The sequence below is a fragment of the Mytilus trossulus genome, chromosome 2, assembly GCF_036588685.1.
Source record: "Mytilus trossulus isolate FHL-02 chromosome 2, PNRI_Mtr1.1.1.hap1, whole genome shotgun sequence".
Lineage (NCBI taxonomy): Eukaryota > Metazoa > Mollusca > Bivalvia > Mytilida > Mytilidae > Mytilus > Mytilus trossulus.
The window spans coordinates 48,015,628-48,038,199 of NC_086374.1; the positions used below are offsets into that span (position 1 = coordinate 48,015,628).

The 22,572-nt window shown below is 32.9% G+C and overlaps 1 protein-coding gene across 1 annotated transcript; it reads right to left on the bottom strand.

The window, feature by feature from the left end:
* Window positions 1-17,115: 17,115 nt before the first annotated feature.
* On the bottom strand, window positions 17,116-22,366 carry LOC134705193 (uncharacterized). The gene is made up of 3 exons (XM_063563952.1): window positions 21,883-22,366; window positions 18,197-18,299; window positions 17,116-17,414 (listed from the first exon to the last, which is right to left on the bottom strand). Exons 1-3 carry the CDS (start codon window positions 22,364-22,366, stop codon window positions 17,150-17,152), a joined length of 852 nt encoding a protein of 283 aa, XP_063420022.1. The 3' UTR covers window positions 17,116-17,149.
* Window positions 22,367-22,572: the final 206 nt, after the last annotated feature.

The following is a 22,572-nucleotide window of genomic DNA, read 5'->3' on the forward strand; positions in this document are numbered from 1 at the left end:
AAAACTTCATTTTCGTACTTTCATATGTGTCGCATTTAATAAACCAGAATTCAAATATTGTAAACTACTATAAACATCTGTGTGATGTCTCAGTTTTTATGTTTTTAACCGTTCATCTATCGCTTTTCATCCGTTACTATTCAATGTCTTTAAAGAGGTATTACAAGATTTGGTTTTGTCAAACATTAAGATATAGAAATTTATCTCCTCAAAGTAAAGAGTTTATAGCATTTTAATAAAATCTTAGATTTTCATAATGTAGATGAATATTTGGCATAACTATTTACTGGCATAAGCAAATAAATATCCTTTTACCATATGAAGGCTAGAATAATGAACTGAGTATTACAAATGCAAGTAATCTGACATTTCTTGACATTGGCGAATGCAAGAACATTATGAAGATTCTACGCATCTAACAAATTCTATCGTGTCGAGTTTCTGGCATTTTAAGTTTAAATTCAAAACGTTGAAAATAAAGCCTTTTTTTTGCTAAGGCGTGGTGAAGCCATATTCATTAATACGTGTACTATAAATATTTTTTTCAAATGTTTAAGTTTTACATCTGAAAGTGGTTTTTTTAAACCATACTGAATGTTAATGAAGTTAACTTGGTGCATACATTAGCATCAAAGGACGAGTATGTGTTGTTATTTGTTATTTTATGACGTCATGTGTAAAATATTTCGTTAATTTTCTGGTCAAAAACTTATCAACCGTAAATCCAGAAATAGAAAGATACCCTCTAATATTTGTCGCCTCCCTTTTATAAATTTACAGAGTTTGCAGTATGGGTTGAATGGTGGACATTTTGAAATAAGGTAAAAACAGGCAGATCTATCAAAACAAGTGTTTGCAAGGGTTGTATAACGTATAAACATCATCGCACTCCCTATAAGAGGTATTTAATTTAACGACACCATCCAACCGAACTGGCTACGTATTAACAATCATAAACATCCCGAAAAACGTTTCTCTTGCATTTATTTCACTGCCGAATGAGAGAAGTCCCGATTGCCATATGTCTATACACCAGTCTACAGAATCATATTTGTCTTTGATATTTGTTAAACACGATTTTAGTAAATAGTTATCCTCATATTCCATTTAGTTCAGAATGTTTACTCTCCAGACGTCTTCATATTCAATTTCTTAATCGTTAAAATAACAAGAGGGTACTAAGATTGACCCTTTTCTAACAATACAATTGAGAAGAACACAATATGTATTTGTTGATGAAATGTAATGTGTTGTGCAAATGATAAACCTAATACACTTTATAAAGTATACGTACAATATGAGTTTGGATTCAAGCATTGAAATTGAAAAGCAGGTGACATATATATTATGTAATTTCAAACTGCATGTAAGCATGGCTTATTCGATTACTCCTCCTTTTGAATTTGTAAATATGATTACGAAATAAGCTATCCTTTTTGTACCTTGAGACCTTTACTGAAATATTCGAAGACGTAAACAATCTAAACAGTAAAACCAGAACCGCATGGAACTATCTTACAAAATCAGCAGAATGCCAAAAATAACGTCGAATCCAATTAAGAACTCCCAATTAAGGATATTTACTTCATTAAACACAAGTTCCCCATGCTAACCATATTAAAGTCTTGACAGCGATCAACTTTAATCGGTGACGTCAAGTAATGAGTCCATTGCTCATCAAACAAGTCGGTGAAAAAACTCTTATTTCCGTTATGATCGTTTTTACATAAGGAAATAGTATAAATTTTACTCAAATTACCATTTCAAAAAGTAAAATCTCAAAAATAACTGAACCTCGAAAAAAATTCAAAACGGAAAGTGTCTAATCAAAAGGCAAAACCAAAACATCAAACACATCAAACAAAAGGATTACGACTGTTATACTCCTTAACTTGGTAAAGGCATTTTCTTATGTAGAAAATGATAGATTAAACCTGCTTTTATAGCTAATAAAACCTCTCACTTGTATGACAGTCGCATCATTATATTGACAACGATGTGTGAACAAAACAAAGAGGCATAATATCTAAAACTGTCAAATTAGAGGCTCTTAAGAGCATGTGTCGTTCACCTTGGTCTATGCGCATATTTAACAAAGGAAACAGATGGATTCATGACAAAACTGTGTAATGGTGATGGTGGTGTGTTTGTAGCTCATACTTTACTGTTTATCATTCATGCTATTTACAATTTTCTCTATCTGTAAGGAACTAGCCCTTCAGTTACAGAGGAAAACTTTTTGTAAAAAAAATAATGAAAATGTTTTAAAATTGAATATAAAGGCCAATAACTTCTAAACGGATCAACTGATCATTTTGGTCATGTTGATTTATTTGTGGATCTTAATTTGCTGAACATTAATGCTGTTCACAGTTTATCTCTATCTATAATAGTATTCAAGATAATAACCAAAAAAGGCTAAATTTCTTAAAAAAATTACCAATTGGGCTGTAGCAACACAACAACCAGTTGTCCAATTCATCTGAAAATTTCAGGGCAAATAGATATTTACTAGATAAACAAGTTAATTCCATGTGAGATTTGCTTTAAATGCTTTGGTTTCAGAGTTGTAAGCCAAAATTTACATTTTACCAATATTTTCTAATTTAAGCCATGGCGGCCATCGTGGTTAGTTGGCCGGGTCACCGCACACATTTTTAAAACTATTTATAATGATTGTGGCTAAGTTTGGTAAAATTTGGTCCAGTAGTTTCAGAGGAGAAAATTTTTGTAAAAGATTACAAAAATTTACGTAAAATTGGTAAAAAAATTACTATTAAGGGCAATAACTCTGAAGGGGTCAACTGAGCATTTTGATCATGCTGATTTATTTGTAGATCTTACTTAGTTGAACATTATTGCTGTTTTAAGTTTATCTCTCTCTATAATAATTTTCAAGATAATAACTGGCAACGGACAAAATTTTCTTAAAATTACCAATTCAGGGGCAGCAACCCAACAACCCATTGTCCGATTCATCTGAAAATGTCAGGGCAGATAGATCTTGACTAAAAAAAACAATTTAAGTCCGTCATATTTGCTCTAAATGCTTTGGTTTCAGAGTTATAAGCCAAAATATACATTTTACCCCTATGTTTCATTTTAGCCATGGCGGTCATCTTGGTTAGTTTGGCGGGTCACCGGACACAATTTTTAAACCAGATACCCCAATAATGATTGTGGAAATGTTTGGTTAAATTTAGCCAAGTCGTTTCAGAGGAGAAGATTTTTGTAATAGTTAACGACAACGTACGACGACGGATGATGGACGCCAAGTGATGAGAAAAGCTCACTTGGCCCTTTGGACCAGGTGAGCTAAAAAAGGGGTACAATAGTCACCATTGTGTTATAATCTTAATCAATATAAAACACACTAAGAAGCTCAAAATGGCATATAGACAAAGCACATTGGCTAAAATGAAAGACAAGAATGCAAAAATTGCCATTGAATAATAACAAAATGGCGAGGTGTATATGTACATAGTCAAATATCAAACGGACGACACATTTATGAATTTGCTTCATATCTGTGAACGCAAGTTTTAGATAGTGGTCTGATGTACATCATTTCGAATTCAATGTCACAGAAGTATACTTATTGTGTAAACCAATCCAGTTCTGAGATTCTCTGTGTAGATTTTTTTTCTCGAGAATCCAGTATCCATATTAGTTAAATTAAGTATAAAGTTTTCCATAGTTATAAAGTATTTTGGCAACATCAATAACTACTACGTCATTCAACTATAAGCAAAGCCTATACCGCAAAGTTAGCAATAAATAGCCCAGAATGACAAATGTAAATCAAATGACAACCACTGAATTACAAGCTCCTGACTTAGGACAGGCACATACATACAGAATATAGCGGGATTAAACAACGGGATTCCAACCCTCCTCCCCTAATCTAGGACAGTGGTGTAACAGTACAATCTAAGAACGAACTATAAAAATCAGGTGAAAAGGCTCAACTGATCAGATGAATACATACAGAAAAACTACCCATAGTAGACTTGGCCGGGTTAGTTTTTAATCGGTGTTAATTCTCATTCAATTATATTACAATCGTAGAAGAAAGGATTTCGGCTACAACAATCGGAAAAAAATCGGTAGTTATCTGCGACAGTGATATTCCATAACAGTTAACCCACTACTTATGGAGTCTGTAAAACTTCAGAAGAGGATCACCGCAAGTTAAGTCAATGAATTAATATTCATTCAAAACAATGAAAAGATAAGTATATATAGAACTAAAGGCAATTTATCTCCAAACATAAAGTCAAAACGTGATTGTTAAAATAAGATTGGTGTGGAAAAAAACGTTATCAGTCATATTATTGTCCGTACATTTATAATGGGTTGGATATCTGTCAAAATATTTCCTGTCGTTCACCCATACGTTTGAAACAATAGTATTCAAGAAAGAAGAAAAAAATTATAAATATACTTCAATTCTAGTTTTAATAACGTTTCCAGAGAATATTACAAATATAACGGATTTTTATGAGCTCAGAGATCTTTTGTTCAAATCAGAATGTTTACCAAAATGTAAGATTTTTTCTTCTGAAGAGAAGGCAGTTCAATGCATATTATTCTTTCTATCATCAGAAACCATTTACAATAATTTAACAATAAGTAACGCTTGTAATTGAAGATATCTGTAATATATTTACATGAGGGTATATAGAATTTGATGCGACTGTCATTCTAGTAAGAGGTTTTGCTAGCTTTAAACTAGAAACTAGGTTTAAATCACCTTGTCTACTTCTGAAAATATCTGTACCGAGTCATAAATATGACAATTGTTATCTTTTCGTTTGATTGTTTGAGCTTTTGATTTTGTCATTTGTTTAGGAACTTGAATTTTCCTCGGATTTCTGTATTTTTGTGATTTCACTATTTATACACTTTACTTCATTGATTTCCAAACAAATTTCCGCCCAGTAGGCATTTACTTTGAGACTTACTTGCAACATAAAGTTTTTATAGTCTCTAAACGTAATTTTTCATTACTAAATCCTTTGTTTTAATGTCTTCTACAGATCATTAAATACCTTATATAATATATTTCAGAAGAATATAACCGTTAGCACTAAACATGCGCTCTAGTCTTAAATTTAATTGTGCAATAGACAGGGATTTGTTGATTGAGTTTCTTAGATATCTGATGAAATAATGTTCATTCCCTTGGTTAAGTTGATATTGTTATACCGACACAATTTTTTTTATTATGAAATAAATGATTGTTCAACAAAAAGAGAAAATCAAAATTTTGATGACACGACAAAATTCTGCAAATTTAATGATTTTGTTAATATTTTAACAGACGTCACATAGTACTGAAACTGAATTTGTCTTTAACTTATACATTTCTCAAAACTGATAATGAATTATTCTATCAAAAACGTTCGTGTATGTATCGAAATATATGTAAATGTTGAATGTGTTTTAGTCATTCGTGAGTTGAATTTAGAAACGACCACTTCGTTGACAAACATTAGGAAACTACCAAACCAACCAAAAACCTTTATAAGTAATAATGAAGCTGGATAGAAAAGAGCCGGTTTGGAACTTCACCGCCAGCTCTGACAAGGTCTAAGTGCAGCTCACTTGGTTCAACGATCAGGAACAGGACACTTCATCCCAGAAACCTGAGCCGGCCCCGAAAAAGAAAAACAATCCACCATCTAACAGGAGACATAGCACTAACCGTTTCGCCTAGTGGATGAACACACAAACAGTTGTTCCTGTTGCCGCAAAACAACAAAACACCGAGAACAGCGTAAACCACAAAAGTCAGACAGAAGCTAAGGACAAGATAGTTGATAAACTACTCACAACAACAAAGTACAAAGGTGAACCAATGGGATATGTCATGAACAAGGATACTGTCACCTGTCCGTACAACCACAAGAAGGCATTTAATCGCCTTATTCACTTTACATCGATAACAGAAAGGGGCAAGCGCCGTAGGAAAGACGTCGGTGAAGGATTTGACATCGACAACCATAACCTACTCACCACACCAATTCACACGTTGCCCTTAAACCTCCAATCTAAAGAGGCTTTATCATGTCGTACTCAACACAATCTTCTTTGAATGCGGTTAATTCATTGCATAGCGAATTGTTTTTGTTAGATCTACACAATCAAGAAGTATGAAACGTCGAATAAAATGAAAGGATATTGAATAAAATGTACACGGAACATTCATTATTACTGACTCAAATATCAACTAATGTTATAGATCCGTCATAAACGAAAAATAATCTCAGTTCTCATTTAGTCTTAGACGAGTGCAAACCTAGAATATATAATAACAATTTTAATATAATATCAGACTATTGTGTCGTGGCGTTGAAATAATGAAATGCTATTTTTGGACACCATCGGGAGTATGATAATTCAGAATTTCAGCTTATACAGAAGTTCTAAGGACTTGCTTTGGTGGTTTGTAATAACATGATATTGACAAAAATTATAGAGAAGAAATCAGCAATTCATGTAGACTATAGCTTACAATGACTGTAAGTTCAGGGAAAGTTAATTTTATTTCCGATTTAATCGACATCTAAGCCTCTGACAGATAAGGACGTCCTCCGAGAAATCTCTGATTGTACGGATGTTTATGTTGTCAGCCACATACGTTGATTTGATGTTCCCGCCATTATGAAGTGTTTATTTCTGAATGTTGTTTTATGGTACATTGCAGTATTTCAAGGTTATATCTGTCTGGTAAACAATGGCTGAGATATATGAAATCTGAAAACATTATCAGAAATTAAGTGTGAGATCACAGGGAACATTAGGTTAATATCTTTCTGATGTCAATAGCGCTATGCTATTCCCTATATACAGAAGAAAGGTATACCGTGAATAAAGAGCAATTAAAATAAAACATACTCATTTGGGTTTCAGGACAATTGTTGGATCTCATATTTCTTTTTATTTAAGAGAAAAATAGAACAATACCACAACAACAAAAAACACGATATGCGGTATGAATGTCAATGATATAAGTATCAAACAGAACAGAAAGGATGCGGATGATAACATATATGGGTCACGGAACAGCCTTCAACAATGAGCAAAACCAATACCACATATAAACTATAGATGGTCTTACAAAGAAAAAGGATAAAAACACAGATGTAGCAGCAAAACAAACCGAAGACAAACACCAAGTTAAATGTGGTAGCCTTATTACTATAATTACAGTAAACATGGATGCGAATAGCAATTTTGTATTATTTTCCAATAAATCTTTTTATAGTTTTAAAAAAGTATGTGTCTTGAAAAATTTATCATACATGTATCTGCATACTTGCTATTATAAAACTTTTAGAAATGCAAATAAAACGTGTTTTTAAATCTGAAACTTTACTTCAAAATTGAACTAACTGAGAAATGAATATCTCATCCTCAGAAAAATGAAATTCAAAACAAACTTCTCAGTTGTATGACAGTCGTATGAAATTCCATTATATTGACACCGATATGCAAAAAAAAAACAGACATAAAAGGTGAAAATGTCAAAAATAGGAGTACAGCAGTCAACGTTGTGTTGGCAAAACAACGTTGTGATGGCAATGTGCGAGTTATGTTCAATTCGTTCACATCATGTGTCTTAATCACTATAAAAACAAACAGATATATAAACAAACATTTACCATGACACATTAACGGTATAAGTATGCATAAGTATAGAGCCACGGTACATGCAAGAACAAAACACAAAAAGGCACGCAGAAAAAGCATATTAGCAAAATAACAGACAAGAATACAAAAATAGTCTTAGAAAAATAACTCAATGACGGGATGTATAATTACAGAGCTACGTCATATGTAACAAAGAAACACAAAAATGCATCCAGAAAAAGCATAATAGCAAAGACGAAAGACAAGAATACATAAATTTTCATAGTACAAACACACAATGATGGGATGTATAATGCAGAACCACGTCAAATTGATACCACAAAAAGGACAGACTAAACAGTAAACGTGATATTCATATAACAAATAAGAGAACACTGTTAGGTGTTATACCACCACTGATTTCCCCCTATTAGTCTTTGTTAAATTTGCACTTTTCAAAACATTTTGCAGAATTTATCTTTGTTTCAAATAAAGAAATACTTGGCATGCGTAAAGTTTTATCCTGTCCAGTACTATAGAAAAAAAGTTCACATAACAGTTCATTGAATATAAGAAAATAACTATAACTGGTAGTTAACCAATCAAATTCCTCCCCTTATTTAACCTGTGTACAAGCTTTAGTAACCATTTAACCTCAAGCTTACAAAATATTCTATAGAAACCCTAAATAAAAAAAAACAATGATGCTATGAAATACCATATCTTTATGAAACATTTTACTGCAATAAAATGTAGGATTATTTACCTACAACTGTCAAATTCAAGGGAATATATTTATCGACCTATTTTCATATACAACCGGATGTGTCGTACCATGATTTTGTTGTATTACACCTATGACACGTTATTAAGATGACAAACAACGTCAGTATTTACAACGTCTGAGTAGTTGATGTATGCTCTTGAATACCGAATAAGTTGGTAAATGTATATCTCATATTCAGGTGAAGTTGGTATATTGCTATGTACAAAGGTGGGGGATTGATAATTTCAAAACTCAAATCGTCTTGTTTTTCATAGAGTGTGGTATTGAGATGACGGTGTATATCAAATTCGAAGTACAAGTAAAAATGATGCAGTTGGGTTTTTTTTTATTCCTAGTTTTTGGGGATATATTTATGGAACCCAATCAGAAACGTTTGGATTGTTAAGGGAAAGAACATCATTAATATATCTCAATGTGAAATTAAATGACCTGATTTCTTAGATCTTCTTGTTTTTTTCTGTCTGAAGCAACTTCGACTCATATAGAAATAAAAAAAGAGGTCGGCTAGGAAAGACGCATAGTTCGTTCCCATAGAAATGCCGACAATTTGTTAAAAATATCTTCCTCCAAATTCAACAAATATGTTGTCAACCAAGTCAGGAATGTGACGTTTATTTTCCATGATTTCAATTGATGTCTTTGAGCTTTTGATCTTGCCATTTGATAAGTGACTTTTCATTTTAAAATTTCCTTGTAGTTCTGTATTTCTGTTAATTTACTTTTGGCATATCAATATGATATTTGTAGATATACATAATTGTCAAAAAGGATATTTTGATATGCTTTAACGACATATTCGGCTTTACCTTTAATATTGGTTGTCTAGTTTTTAACTCCTATATGAAATCTTATTTATTTCTGTTTGCGCAAATATCTTATACTAGTAGTATTGATAAAACTTTTTTGTGTATAATTGATGAACAAATATTATTTCTGAATACCAAAGAAATCCTATAAGTTTTCAAAAAAGACTGAGAAAATGTCCTTAACTCGCGAAAAAACAACTGATGCTGAATTTATTTTGTATTCATACTTTAGTTATGATCGTTGAACACTTAATATTATTACCTCACCTGATGTGTAGCAGACTACCAAAAAGCAACTTAACAGAAAACAATTATACGAGTACTTAAAATATCCAACAGTGACAAACGCCGCCTAATTTATCCCTGCAAACAAATACTAAACTGTCATTTATTTTTATTTTTCATTTTACTTAAGTCTTCTTCATACGAATAAACAAACGCGACAAGCTTTAAGAAGAGCACAGTTAGACAGTTGCCATCGAATTAACTACTTTATGTTATAAAACAAGTTCAATAAACGAACAAATATGTTGTTTATAAAAAGTCGTACACTTTGAGGATGTCAGTTGCTGAGAATTTAGAGTATAATTATTTCTTGCACTGAGCAAAGTGTCTGTACATGATTTGCTATTCTTTTCATGCAACAAATTTGGACTTTTTAAGTTTAATAGAAGGGACACTTTTGTAAAGAGTACAGAGGTAAAATGTTAGTGTGCTTTTAAATTTTAAAATATTTTGGACTCGATCATCACTGGAGAGACATGTGTTGTCGAAAGGCGTATCTAGTGCAAAGCTATTGGTACCGCTAATGTTATTTCTACCGCTAGGTCGATGGTTCGAAGTTTCCCTTATGTAGAATTAGCTCATTAGCCAGTTTTTATTATATTGGTATGAAAATAAGGATACTTTGTTATTAAAAATAAACTGTTACAAAATAATTTTTAATCAAGGAATATGTCTCCCTCATCTGGTTTCTTTTCCGGCTTTTCCATTTTTTAGGAAGAGTGGGACTAACAATCAAAATAAGCACAAAAACGTCAATGACGTATTTTTGGTTTGCAAGTCAATAATTCATTGCACTTGAATCCGTATGCATGCGAACTTCCATATATATCTTAATTGAGGATGAGATACGAATATGTTTACAAGGAAAACAAATACAGTATCTCTTTTTATTTCATTATTTTGCAATTACTTGATTTTAAGCAATATCTAATTATCCCTATAAATGCTTATAGTATTAGAGAATACTCCTGAAAAAAAAGTTATTTAAAAATTCAGATGGACAAAGACCAACAACCCTGCATAACATTTTGATAAACGAAGTACGGGGATCAGTAAAATGTTCTAACACTGTCATTGAAAACATATAGCAACATGATTTTAGACCGTAATACGATACACCAGGTTAACTGGGGACTATATGGTGTAAGAGCATGCAAAGCATGACATCGTATAATGTTGTTTTCGGTCATTCAAAAAATAACAGCTATATATAGCACCGTACGCAGTGTATATAAAGTGCGAATCCAGCTAGTTCATTTTTACTGTTATATGCGGGTATGTCTATTGTAGAATAAAGGATCATGGGAAAACTGTAAAATTGAGAATGGAAATGGGGAATGTGTCAAAGAGACAACAACCCGACCAAAATAAAAAAACACAACAGCAGAAGGTCACCAACAGGTCTTCAATGTAGCGAGAAATTCCCGCACCCGGAGGCGTCCTTCAGCTGGCCCCTAAACAAATATATACTAGTTCAGTGATAATGAACGCCATACTAATTTCCAAATTGTACACAAGAAACTAAAATTTAAATAATACAAGACTAACAAAGGCCAGAGGCTCCTGACTTGGGACAGGCGCAAAAATGCGGCGGGGTTAAACATGTTTGTGAGATCTCAACCCTCCCCCTATACCTCTAACCAGTGTAGAAAAGTAAAAGCATAACAATACGCACATTAAAATTCAGTTCAAGAGAAGTCCGAGTCTGATGTCAGAAGATGTAACCAAAGAAAATAAACAAAATGACAATAATACATAAATAACAACAGACTACTAGCAGTTAACTGACATGCCAGCTCCAGACTTCAATTAAACTGACTGAAAGATTATGATTTCATCATATGAACATCAGGCACAATACTTCCCGTAAGGGGTTTAGTATCATACCATCATAACATATATGAGAAGAACATAACCCGTGTCATGCCAACAACTGTTTTTAGAATAAATGTGTTTAGTTCCGACGCAAAGACCTTATCAGTGACTCAATATTAACTCCAAAATATGCAATCTATAATGACTTGACAACAGTATCGTAATTATATCCCTTCTTAATAAGTCTATTCAAAGGTTTTGTAAGTTTATGAGGTGAATACTGACACCTTTGTGCTTTATAAAGAATATTTCCATAAAAAATTGGATGTGAAATACCTGAAGTGTATTTGTTTACGTTTTGAAAATATCAAGTTAAAGGATTTTAAGTTAAGTTTTAACATATTTTCATTGTGATATGTCTTTATTATATACAAACATAGCATTAAAATTCAAATAAGTGTTATAAAAGCATCATAATATAGCATATCGATTATTGAAAGCGATCCATTTGAACTATAGATGCGATGAATTATCACTGTTAGTGCAGTCATTATTAATGTAGAATTTTCAAAGATGCGAGGAATTTTTATTGTAGAATTATGTGATAAATGCACTTGCAACAAATGAAAAAAAACTTAGTTGATGACTTTAGGATTTATGATACATGTATTTTCAAATTGAAATACAAACTCCTCATTCATTCCTCATCAAATATATAGCTTTTCAAACTTGTAACAAAAGCGATTCTCAAAATGTCATATTGTATTCTTCAGATTACGTTTCTCCTTGATTTTAACTTATATAAGGAATCACTGGAGCGTGACAGCAGCGGGCCCTCTTAGGCAGTCAGCAGGCCCCTACTTATGAAAAATTCTAGATCCGCGAATGGATACTACCGCAGAGATAAAACCATGCACATTTGGGTTATTGTACACGAAATGCATGCCACAATTCTTTTTGTTGATTTTAGACCCTTTGGAACTCTATGTGGGCTATTTCATCAACTAGGCAAAAAATTCCTAAACTAGATACACGGTTAGATTCAGCATGTCAACGAATTCCAAATATCTATATTAAAGGACTTTTGTCTATAAATTTGGACCCCACAAAATTGAAAAAGGGACCAAAATATAATGTATGCATCGGATACATTTGTTATTGAAGGCATGACTGTAACAACAGGATGAATATACAAAAATATCTTATTCTGGGGTCTCATTGGGGGGTTGTGATCCCGGATCCCGCTTACTGTTTTGGCAGATTCCCGTATCCCGCTTATATTATGCAGTTCTATTTTTTTGTAATTATCCGTGTCCCGCTAGACTTCATTTCCCGTTTTTCACTACACAATCATTTGACTTTCACCTGTCACGCTTGCAAAAAATCGGCAATCCGGCGTGACGCTTATACCCAAATGCGACCCACTATTTTACTCTATTTTGACTCATATTAAGCCCATTATAAATATTTTGAAAAAGTAGCGTAGATTTTTTTATCCCTTTTTATTCCGTCTCGTTTCGTTTTTGGGCCATATATAGATGTCGTATGTGACAATGAGACAACTCTCCGTCCGAATTACAATTTATAAAAGTAGACCATTATACGTCAAAATATGGTCTTCAACATGGAGTCTTGGCTCACACCGAACAGTAAGTTATAAAGGGCTCCAGTGTAAAACCTTGCTCTACATGCTTAAAGAAATGAGCTGTAATAGATTAAAAAAAAAATTATACAGTGAAAATGCACCGCATATACAATACTCATGATTCGCTCCACAGTGAAAATGAAAGAACAGTATCATTATTCGACAGTAAACATGACTAGCATTACGAAATCATCATAGTGGAATCTAGTTAAATATGAAGAAACTGAATGACAAAACATATTCTACGTTATACAACTTTAATAATTGTATTAAAATGAATATTTTTTTACTGCAACAAAATCTCACCAGTTAGTTATAAAGCACCTGCACGATCTGTTCGTGAAATGATACCGACCGTGCAAGGGCTGTATAGCCAGTCAAGGTCGTTAAAAACTTCCATTTGTTGTCGTGAAATGTCCTAAATATTCACCTATTTTGGTATATATTTCACAGCTGGATGGCTTTAGGCGCGATAAAACCCCGCTCGCATCTCTAACTTTGTTTTATTAGTATTATGTATTTCTGGACTGAGTTGCACAAACGTCTATTAAAGTTAATAGTCTATTAAAAGTACACTTAAATTTAATAGTCTATTAATTTCGTTGCACAAACGTCAATTAACGTTAATAGTCTATTAACTCACTATTAAATTTAATAGCACGAAGGAGCGCTATTAAATTCTTAATAGTACAATTAAAATGGATAACCTACTAGTGCTTGGATTCCATGTACCGCAAAATCAGCCGAAAAAATACCGAGAAAGGATGCTCACCATCAATGATTTGTCGGACCGTGAGCTTCGGGCAAGGTATCGGTTTGGGAGAGCTGGGTTAGAGTTTATCACGGACATCGTAAGAGCTGATATAGAGCACCCAACAAAAAGAAGCAAGGCACTAAGCCCTGAAATGCAGGTACAAACATTAGTTTTGAATGCATGCTTTCCTTTTTTTTTTTTAAGTAATATAAGAATTAAATAATCGACTTGCAGTTCATTCCCAGTAAAAGCAATATTTACAATAACGTAAGAAAAAAATGACTTACCATGTATTTGCCATGACTTCTATAAAGTTTACTGGTCACCGCATCACAGAAAGTATGGGATAATCTATATTTAGGGAATAGATTGAATGCTTTGTTATTTTAAGTCCACTGATCACAAACTGACAAAGACACGACAAAAGATGCACACATTGAAATCAGTGTAACAAATATTTAACACCCGGCTTAAACTGTTTTTTTCCGATGATGTCAGTATTTTTACAATTTAGGTCAGAAATAAATACCATACTAGACTGTTCGAATAATGTCACCCTCTAATGTAGGCTGTACCTCTGACATTCCACATTTGTGTAACGCACTGTGTAGTCTCCATGTACTCTGTGTGTTTTGTATGGTTTTCACAAATTCGAAATACAAACGTGTTTTCTACTGTATACCATAGGCTAGCTAGTACTACCAATTACGCCGACACTTTTCTAAACAAACCATTTTCATTCAATAATATTTGTCCTTCTGTGTACAACCGTTTTGCACCAAGAAATCATAAGTGTGACGTCATATAAACTTTAGGAATTTCCCTGTTACTATCATGGCATTCATGTGTATAAATTGTTACAATTGAGAACAATGTTGTTGAACCTATTTTGACAATTTTCATCTACATTTATTTATGATCCAGACAAATGTTTCCGTTATTTTTTTAATTTTCTAGGCAGTATCTATATCGATTAAAAACGTCAATTTATATATCTATATCAATACTGAATCACTGAATTTTGGTACTTGGTGCAAATTAGGTACTGTGACGTTAGATATGTATATTTAGTAATGACATAATTTATGAGTGATTATACGACATATTGGACCTTTTTATACTTAGTCTAGTATTCAAATCGACGAGATTCTAAATCTTTTGACCTATGTATTCCTGAAGACACGTGGGATTCAAACAGACGCGTAGCCCGGGCATACACTTGAATTTTTATAAAAAGTATATTTTAATCTAAATAAAATACAAATCACTTATAAATATAGTACATCAGCTCTGTATGGTGTTGGACAGAAACTGTGCATGACAAAAGGGGTAACAAGAGCATAATGATGAAATTATCTGTTTAATTTTGCCATATTTAGCGGAATAAAAAAAATCTTGTTTCACAAGTAGATCAATATATTCTGGTGGAATAAAAGTTTGTTATATATCAATTATCAATTACTTTGTCAAACCTTTTTTGGGGGTTCTCTTCATGGTCCGTGTTTCAACTATGACGATTTCTTAGAGAATCAGAAACACTGATTTATAACTAAATTTTTAAGTGTTGATAGTAGTTTCGGGATAAACTCAATATATGTACATTGTCGGTAAATATAAAATTATAAAATTATTTTTTCTCGTCACGAAAGAGGAGAAAAGCTCGACAAAGCCTCACTTTTCCTCCTGTTTCAAAAGTACATGCAATTTTTTTTTTCATTTTCCGACAATATAAATATATATTGTATTCAAACGTGTTTACGATCAACAACGAACACGTATTACAATTAATGAAATGCAACCCATTTTTTTTTCATTCAGGCAATGTGTTATTAACAAATTTGCTTAGTATTCATTTTTTGTCTCGCCTTGACGGAGTCAAAATTCGAGACAAAGGTATGCTGTTTCCGGCGTCGGCAAAGGCGTCATCAATGTATTAGTTTGTGATTAGGTCTTCAAGACTTGTTCATGGTGTACCACTAGTGGTAGGTCAATGATATTTGGTATGCAGTTGTATTAGCTTTGGCACATCTATTTACTATGGAGAGTATTTGTTTTCCCCACCCCCTTAGTCAAGGTTTATTGACTTTGAAACTTTTCATAGTTTATATGTATTAGTTTGTGATTAGGTCAATTTTTGGGAAACCACTAGTGGTAGCTAAATGATATTTGGTATGCAGTTGTGTCCGTGACTGTACGACATTCAACAATGAGCAAAGCCCAGACCGTAAAAAATGAACGAAAAGCAAATGTGTAACATGAGACAGTTAACCAATTTATTTCTTTATAAATGTCCACTTAACCAAATGACGCGAGCTAAGGTTATCGTACCATATTGTAAAATGCACATTCATTTCTTTTTGGTAATTGTTGCCTGCTTGGTATTGTAAGTGTATATATAAAAAAATAAATCATGCAGCAGTACTGTTTCGTACTTACTTTTTTTGTTGTTGGTCATTTTACACAGATACAATAGTTTCTCTTATTTGACGTAGATGAAAAACAATAATACAAGCCTTGTTCTATTCTATGTGAACCCTGTATTCATGTATAGCCTGAGTCATTTTCCTCTGCTTTTTTACTTTAATCCCGTTTTAACTTCTTCTGTGTAAATACGGTATATGATCTTAATGTATTTTATATAAGTCCAGGGAGCAAATATAAGAAAATATACCTTGCAGAAAAGACATCTCCAGCTATTTTTTTTATAAGCTAAAATAATGATCGGGGACGGGTGCACTTAATTTAAGAATTAACCAACAAAAAACCTTAGCAAACAAAAATTCTTTCAGGGCGTTTCACAAATCTGGTAGCCAGATGGCCAGGCAGTGTGCATGATAGCCACATCTTAACATGCTCGAAAATTCTGGAACATCTGGAGTTAACGCATAAGCGTGTGGAGGATGGCATAGTCTTAGGTGATAGCGGTTATGGATGCAAAAGCTTTTTGATGACACCGTTCATGAGACCGACAGAGGATTGCCATGAAAGGTTTAATAGAGCACATACTAAGACCAGATGTTGTATTGAAAGGACATTCGGCTGGTGGAAAAAAAGATTCAACTGTTTACATTCTGGAGTACGTGTTCACCCAGAAAAGGCTTGCACTATGATTATGGCATGTGCAGTGCTCCACAACATTGCTATAAACTTCAAGGAACCAATGGATGATGCTGATGAGGTTGATGATGCGTGTATAGATATACCCTTTAGAGGTCCAGAGGAAGGTCGTACTGTACGTGACCACATTTGCAGAGCATTCTTTGGTTAAACACGCACATGGCGAGTAAAATTCAAATAAAATATCATAAAAAATCATAATCTTTTAGTAAAATTTTGTTGCACAATTGAAACATGTAAATTAACCAATAAACACACACACACACTCCAACACGCAAGGTCACATGTAAACGAGAAAATATCTTTTAAAGTTCAAGTCCAAACAAGTCACATACTGAGGAAGCCAATTCATGTTTGTCCATCTGTGACCTAAGAATGGCTATTTCCATTTTAAGCTTTTGGTTTTTTAAGTCATAATATTCTGACTGTTTACATAACACTTCATGCTGCTTTACAACTATATCTTGTTTTATCTTTTTCTCTATGATGGGACAAGAAGTACTCTTCAGCGGTCGTTTTTGTGGATTTACCGGCAATAAAGGATCCTTTTCCTTGTCTAACATGCTGATGCTAAAATATACAACATATGAAATGAAACGTAACATAAATATATACACAATGTATACAAGACAGTGTTTGAAAAAAATGAGCTTCTGATCGGTTTACCCCATTTTATTGACAATGAAACTTCTAAATACAATATCTTCATGCACCAAATTATGGACTTAATTAGTGGGCATGTAATATACACTTTTAACCATGTTAACCTTTATCACAAAGGAGTAAATTGTTTAGGATAAGACAAAATTAACATTGGTTATACTCAAACATATACTAGTACATATGAAGACATTTATAAACATGTATTTAGATTCCCTCCATTATCAGAAGAAGATATTGTTTACATTAATAATTCAATGAAACTATTTCACTACATTTTGAAAACAATTCTTCTCTAAATATATCTATATTAGTTTTGTACATTTTATTGTGAAATTAAATTCATCTTCTACTTTCAACAGACACAAAGGACAAATTGTTTCTTCTACAGCAGTTTTTTTGTGACGACATTGATCATTTATAAGAACACTTCTATACTTATGTGAATTTTGGCAAAATGTTCTATTACTTTTATGTCAATACTCAGAAAATATATAGAGAGATCAAACTTCATAGTGTGTCCCTATACTGGTCTGGCTCATGAAAGTAGTGAGGTCAACATCGTCCACATCCTCCATAGAAAAATAAATAACATCAAAATTCTGTACCGGAAGCCATCTCGATTAAATCAGATAAACATTTTCCCTAATATGTTAATAATATAACCCCTATTTTATTCACATTAAGCATACCTAATTATTGGTTGAATTGGAGTTGGTGGCAGGCTTGCTTGGTCTTCGTCGATCTCTTCTACATCTGTGTTTATTGGTAGCTTTCTTGCTGTATCACACACAACTGTAAAATAAGTGCAGTTACTGAATCAACCTTAATTTTCTAATGTTTGAAAATGTACATCGACACAATGTGCTAAATTTCAAATAGTTGACGCAGAGTAAGAGAGAAAAAAACTATTAAATATATATATATTTTGAATTATTTTGAATATGGTATGTTCTTCATCATCATTTTCAGGTAGATGAAAATTCCTTTACGTTGTCCTATTTCTTTTTATTAGTATCAAATCCTCGGATTAGAAGGGGTGTGTAGGGGCCTACTACAGTACTGAATTAACAAGGGATTTGGTGGTTATCCACCTTTTTCATACAATATATATATACACATATATATTAATCATTTGTTGCGTAAAAAATAATTAATATTAGTTAATATTGTTTGGGTTTCATATGATACATTAAGGTATGTAATGAAAAAGTGGAAATAATCGGAAACACCAAAGAGATATGACAGGAGACATTGTGGGACCTTTATTGAACTAATAATTTATTTCGGATAGTCATTCCGACCAATTCACATACTTTCAAGTTTTGGAAAATTCAAAAGTTGTAAAATCTTTTTTGCTTTTTTCAAATTTCATCCTACCCCCCTCCCCCTCCCCACCACCACCACTACCCCTAAAAATGAAATGGAAACTCCCTTATTGGCAAGAAATTAGCAAATTACCTTCTTGCCTGTATTTGATGATAAACTGCACAGTGTTATGCAAAAGAGAAGAGGCGTCTTGTGAGGAAATATCCTGCAATCTGGGGTAATTGGCACAAAGGAAATTTGCAAGCTCATCGATTTGGTACTCGGAAAATTTATCATCATCATTGGTCGAGGGTTCCAAAAACGGAATCAAATGGACATCATTTGCTCTTGGGAGTTGTTTCGAACAACTAGAATTGTAATTTGCTAGGAAGTTCTTGATCTCTTTATGCATATATTTGGCTTTCTTTGTCAGATCAACTGTAAGAAAGAGATTCAAAAATATTGGGTTTTTTTCATAGCTAAGATATAAAGGATATAAGGGGTAAAATGTCGATAAATCAACTATACTAGAATTAACAGTATGAACAGAGCATAAGAATACAATCTTAACACAATATCCGGCAAGCTATGTATTGCCCAAAATATAAGACAATATATGTATAAGAAAATCAACACAATTTGACCACAACCATAGGACAAGGATGAAGCAAGATGTATTCAAATACAACCATTGACAAAGATTCTATAATTTGGACATGAACACAAAAACGCACATGGGATCAGGAGCAAAACAGAAAAAGGACTTTTGTTCCGACCCCCTCACGTATTTGTTTTTGGGGTTTTTTTTGGTGGGGGGTGGGGTTATTGAAAAATCTCCCACCTCTCACTCAAAATGTGGATAACTTTATGTCCAGGGGTTTATAGTTCTCTTTAACCCTCTGAGTCCCAAGCGGACATATATGTCCTCAACCGGCCGAGTCCCAAGAGGACATATATGTCTATTTCGCCTTGTTATGAAATATAATCGAGTAGAACTCTGTAAATAACCGACAGAACTTACAAGTATATACTAATCAAGACACAATCAATCAAGATACAAAGTGAAAATTGTCTGTATATAATATTCACCCCTTTAATCTTGTAAGATAATAAAGAAGACAACAACCTTTGCTAAATGAAAAAAAAATCAAAATTTATATATAGATCTTTGGTTTCGTTATGTTCATAAACAAGAGTGGCCGAATTACGACAGATCTTCATTTTAACCAGACTGAGGGAAAACTCATTTAGGGTATGACAAATTGTATTAATACCAAAAATGTCTTCTAGATGTCTATTTAGGGTTTCGTTGTTTGCTTGCTGTCTCATTGGTGAATAACCCCTGCATCTCCTTTTATTTATAACTGTTCCGTATTATAGATAGGCCTGTTCTAATAGAAACAAGCCTTAACTTCACTTCCCAAAAAAAAAGTAAAGCGAGTTATGATTAAGTAACTTTTGACAAACACGTACAATTGAAACAAATGCATCAGTGTTAATGATCTCTTTCGTCCAACTTAAGGGAAGGCATAAAAACCTAAACAAAAAAATTGGGGATCTTAGAGATGTATAATGTCCATTTCATTTTAACCAAACAGAACTCGTATTAAGTTGGCAACATGTAGTAATTCCACGTTGAGGCTATAACCAAAGAATCCGAAATGCTCGTCCCTATCTGATATTTTGCTATTTTCTTTCTGTTTGCTTATAGTTTTCACCGCAAAAAAGGATGAAAAATTAAATTGAAATCCGAAAAAAATAATAATTTGTATATAAAGATGTATGCTTAAGGTAAATGCATGTATTTCAATAAATTCTGGGCATGTTTTTTTAGTAGACTGTTTTTATTTTTTCTCGCCTTTGTCTGATCTGGCTTATTTTTTCCGCCGACGACCTGCGACCTGAACTTGAAGTCCGCGCTGTCGGCTGACAAGCTGGATGAAATCTCAAGCAATAGTTAAGTAAGAATAATTGAAATATATTAGAAAAATGAAGACCCCAATGAGATATTACATAATACATCACAAAAATGATTTTAAAAAAAGAAATAATTATTATGCGGCTAATTTATTAATTCACGGCATATTGTTCATTTGCTTATGTAATGATTTTGATACAATATTCTATTTATGAAGACATGTTGACTACTGTACTATTTATAAAGTAGTATTCAAGACTTCAACACTATATGACTATAGACCGGTATACCTCCAAATTTTTTAATACAACAAAAATGTTAATATTAAACCTTGTTTAATTAAGTTGAATATATCGTTTAGCAAATATCAAATATATTTAAAAAAAAAGAAAATATTACAGGATGGCATAAGAACTTTTGCAATCATTAACACTTTACACTGTGTAAATCGATTGTACAACACTTGAGGGTATTTTCAAGTACCTGCAAGTAACTTTATTTCGACGTCTTATAACACATAAACGTCATGAATAGCACTCTTTTTGATGACGTCGTATGCTTTAACGGTACATTTTGAAAATAAAATAACAATGTTATTATAATGTCAACTATGTAACCTTAATGTTTACAAAGTCAAATACATCAATAAAGGCAAACCAGGTGAGGAATGTGTATTCAAAATATGCGGAAATTATGCATTTTACCTCGAAAAGATAGGGTTTTGCATACATGAAAATAATAATTATTTGGGACTGAGAGGGTTAACAGCTAAAACATGATAATTTTGTACTTCTTTTCAGCTAATCAAAATCCTTACCGTAAAATGCACGAGTCAAACACTACCCAAGTTTGTTTTACAAGTAGTTTCTTGCCGGACATATAATAACTGCCTAATACAATATCTTTACATCTATATACTAACGTCACGGTACCCAGATTTCACTTTTTGACAATAAACAGCTGAGAATTTCTAAAAGTTTACTTTGATACTAAACAATTTGTACAGTATACATTGTACTTGATTATTTAACATTATACATATCTTAAGATGAAGTTGCCCGTATTCAAAAGGATAATGTGGAATAAACTATAAGCTTTAGAGTTGAAATATCAATCTTTTAAATATGATTTGCAGATAAAATATCAAAGTACCTTTGTCCACAGGACTTTCTTCTCCCGTCAAACCGACAAAACTTGACGTGTCTTTCATCATTTCTATGATTTTTTGACTTTCCTGGTTGATGGGTGTTGCTGGTGGTCCTCCACCAGTTTGATGGGTGTGTCTCTGAACATCATGATATGTCTTTTTTGCATTTGACTGCATGTTTTGCCATTTGACTTTCACTTCTGCCACCGTCCTACCATGTAACCCCAGTGCATTAATCTGTACCGTAATATCTCTCCAAACGTCAACTTTTGCTCTATTTGTCAAACTGTTAGAAAATTTGCTCCTTATAGTGAATAAGTTTTTCTCCACTAACTGTCTTAGCAATGAAATTTCTGATGAATCCCAGTTTGAGCGTCTTTTCTTCTTCTGGGCGTCCATATTTTTTAAAATGACGTCGTGAAAAAAAATCCGGGAAATCGTGACGACGTCGTGAAAATGCAGAAATTCACGAAAATTCGCGTGCTTCATGACGTTACAATGAATATTGGGAATGATGAAGGACTTAATTGACTATTCAACCTTAATAGTCACTTAAAAGTATATTAGTTAATAGAAGCCTTAATAGTGAGTCGTGCAATGCTTTTAACTCACTCTATTAACTAATAGTCAATTAGATATTTAATAGTCTATTAGGAGTTGATAGTCTATTAACTTAATAGACGATTGTGCAACCC

Coding starts and splice junctions, on each gene's coding strand:
- LOC134705193 (XM_063563952.1), bottom strand. CDS start 22,366: ATGAAGCACGCGAATTTTCGTGAATTTCTGCATTTTCACGACGTCGTC. Junction 18,300..21,882: donor AGAAAGTCCTGTGGACAAAG/GTACTTTGATAT, acceptor CTTATTTTACAG/TTGTGTGTGATACAGCAAGA. Junction 17,415..18,196: donor CCAATTCAACCAATAATTAG/GTATGCTTAATG, acceptor TGTATATTTTAG/CATCAGCATGTTAGACAAGG.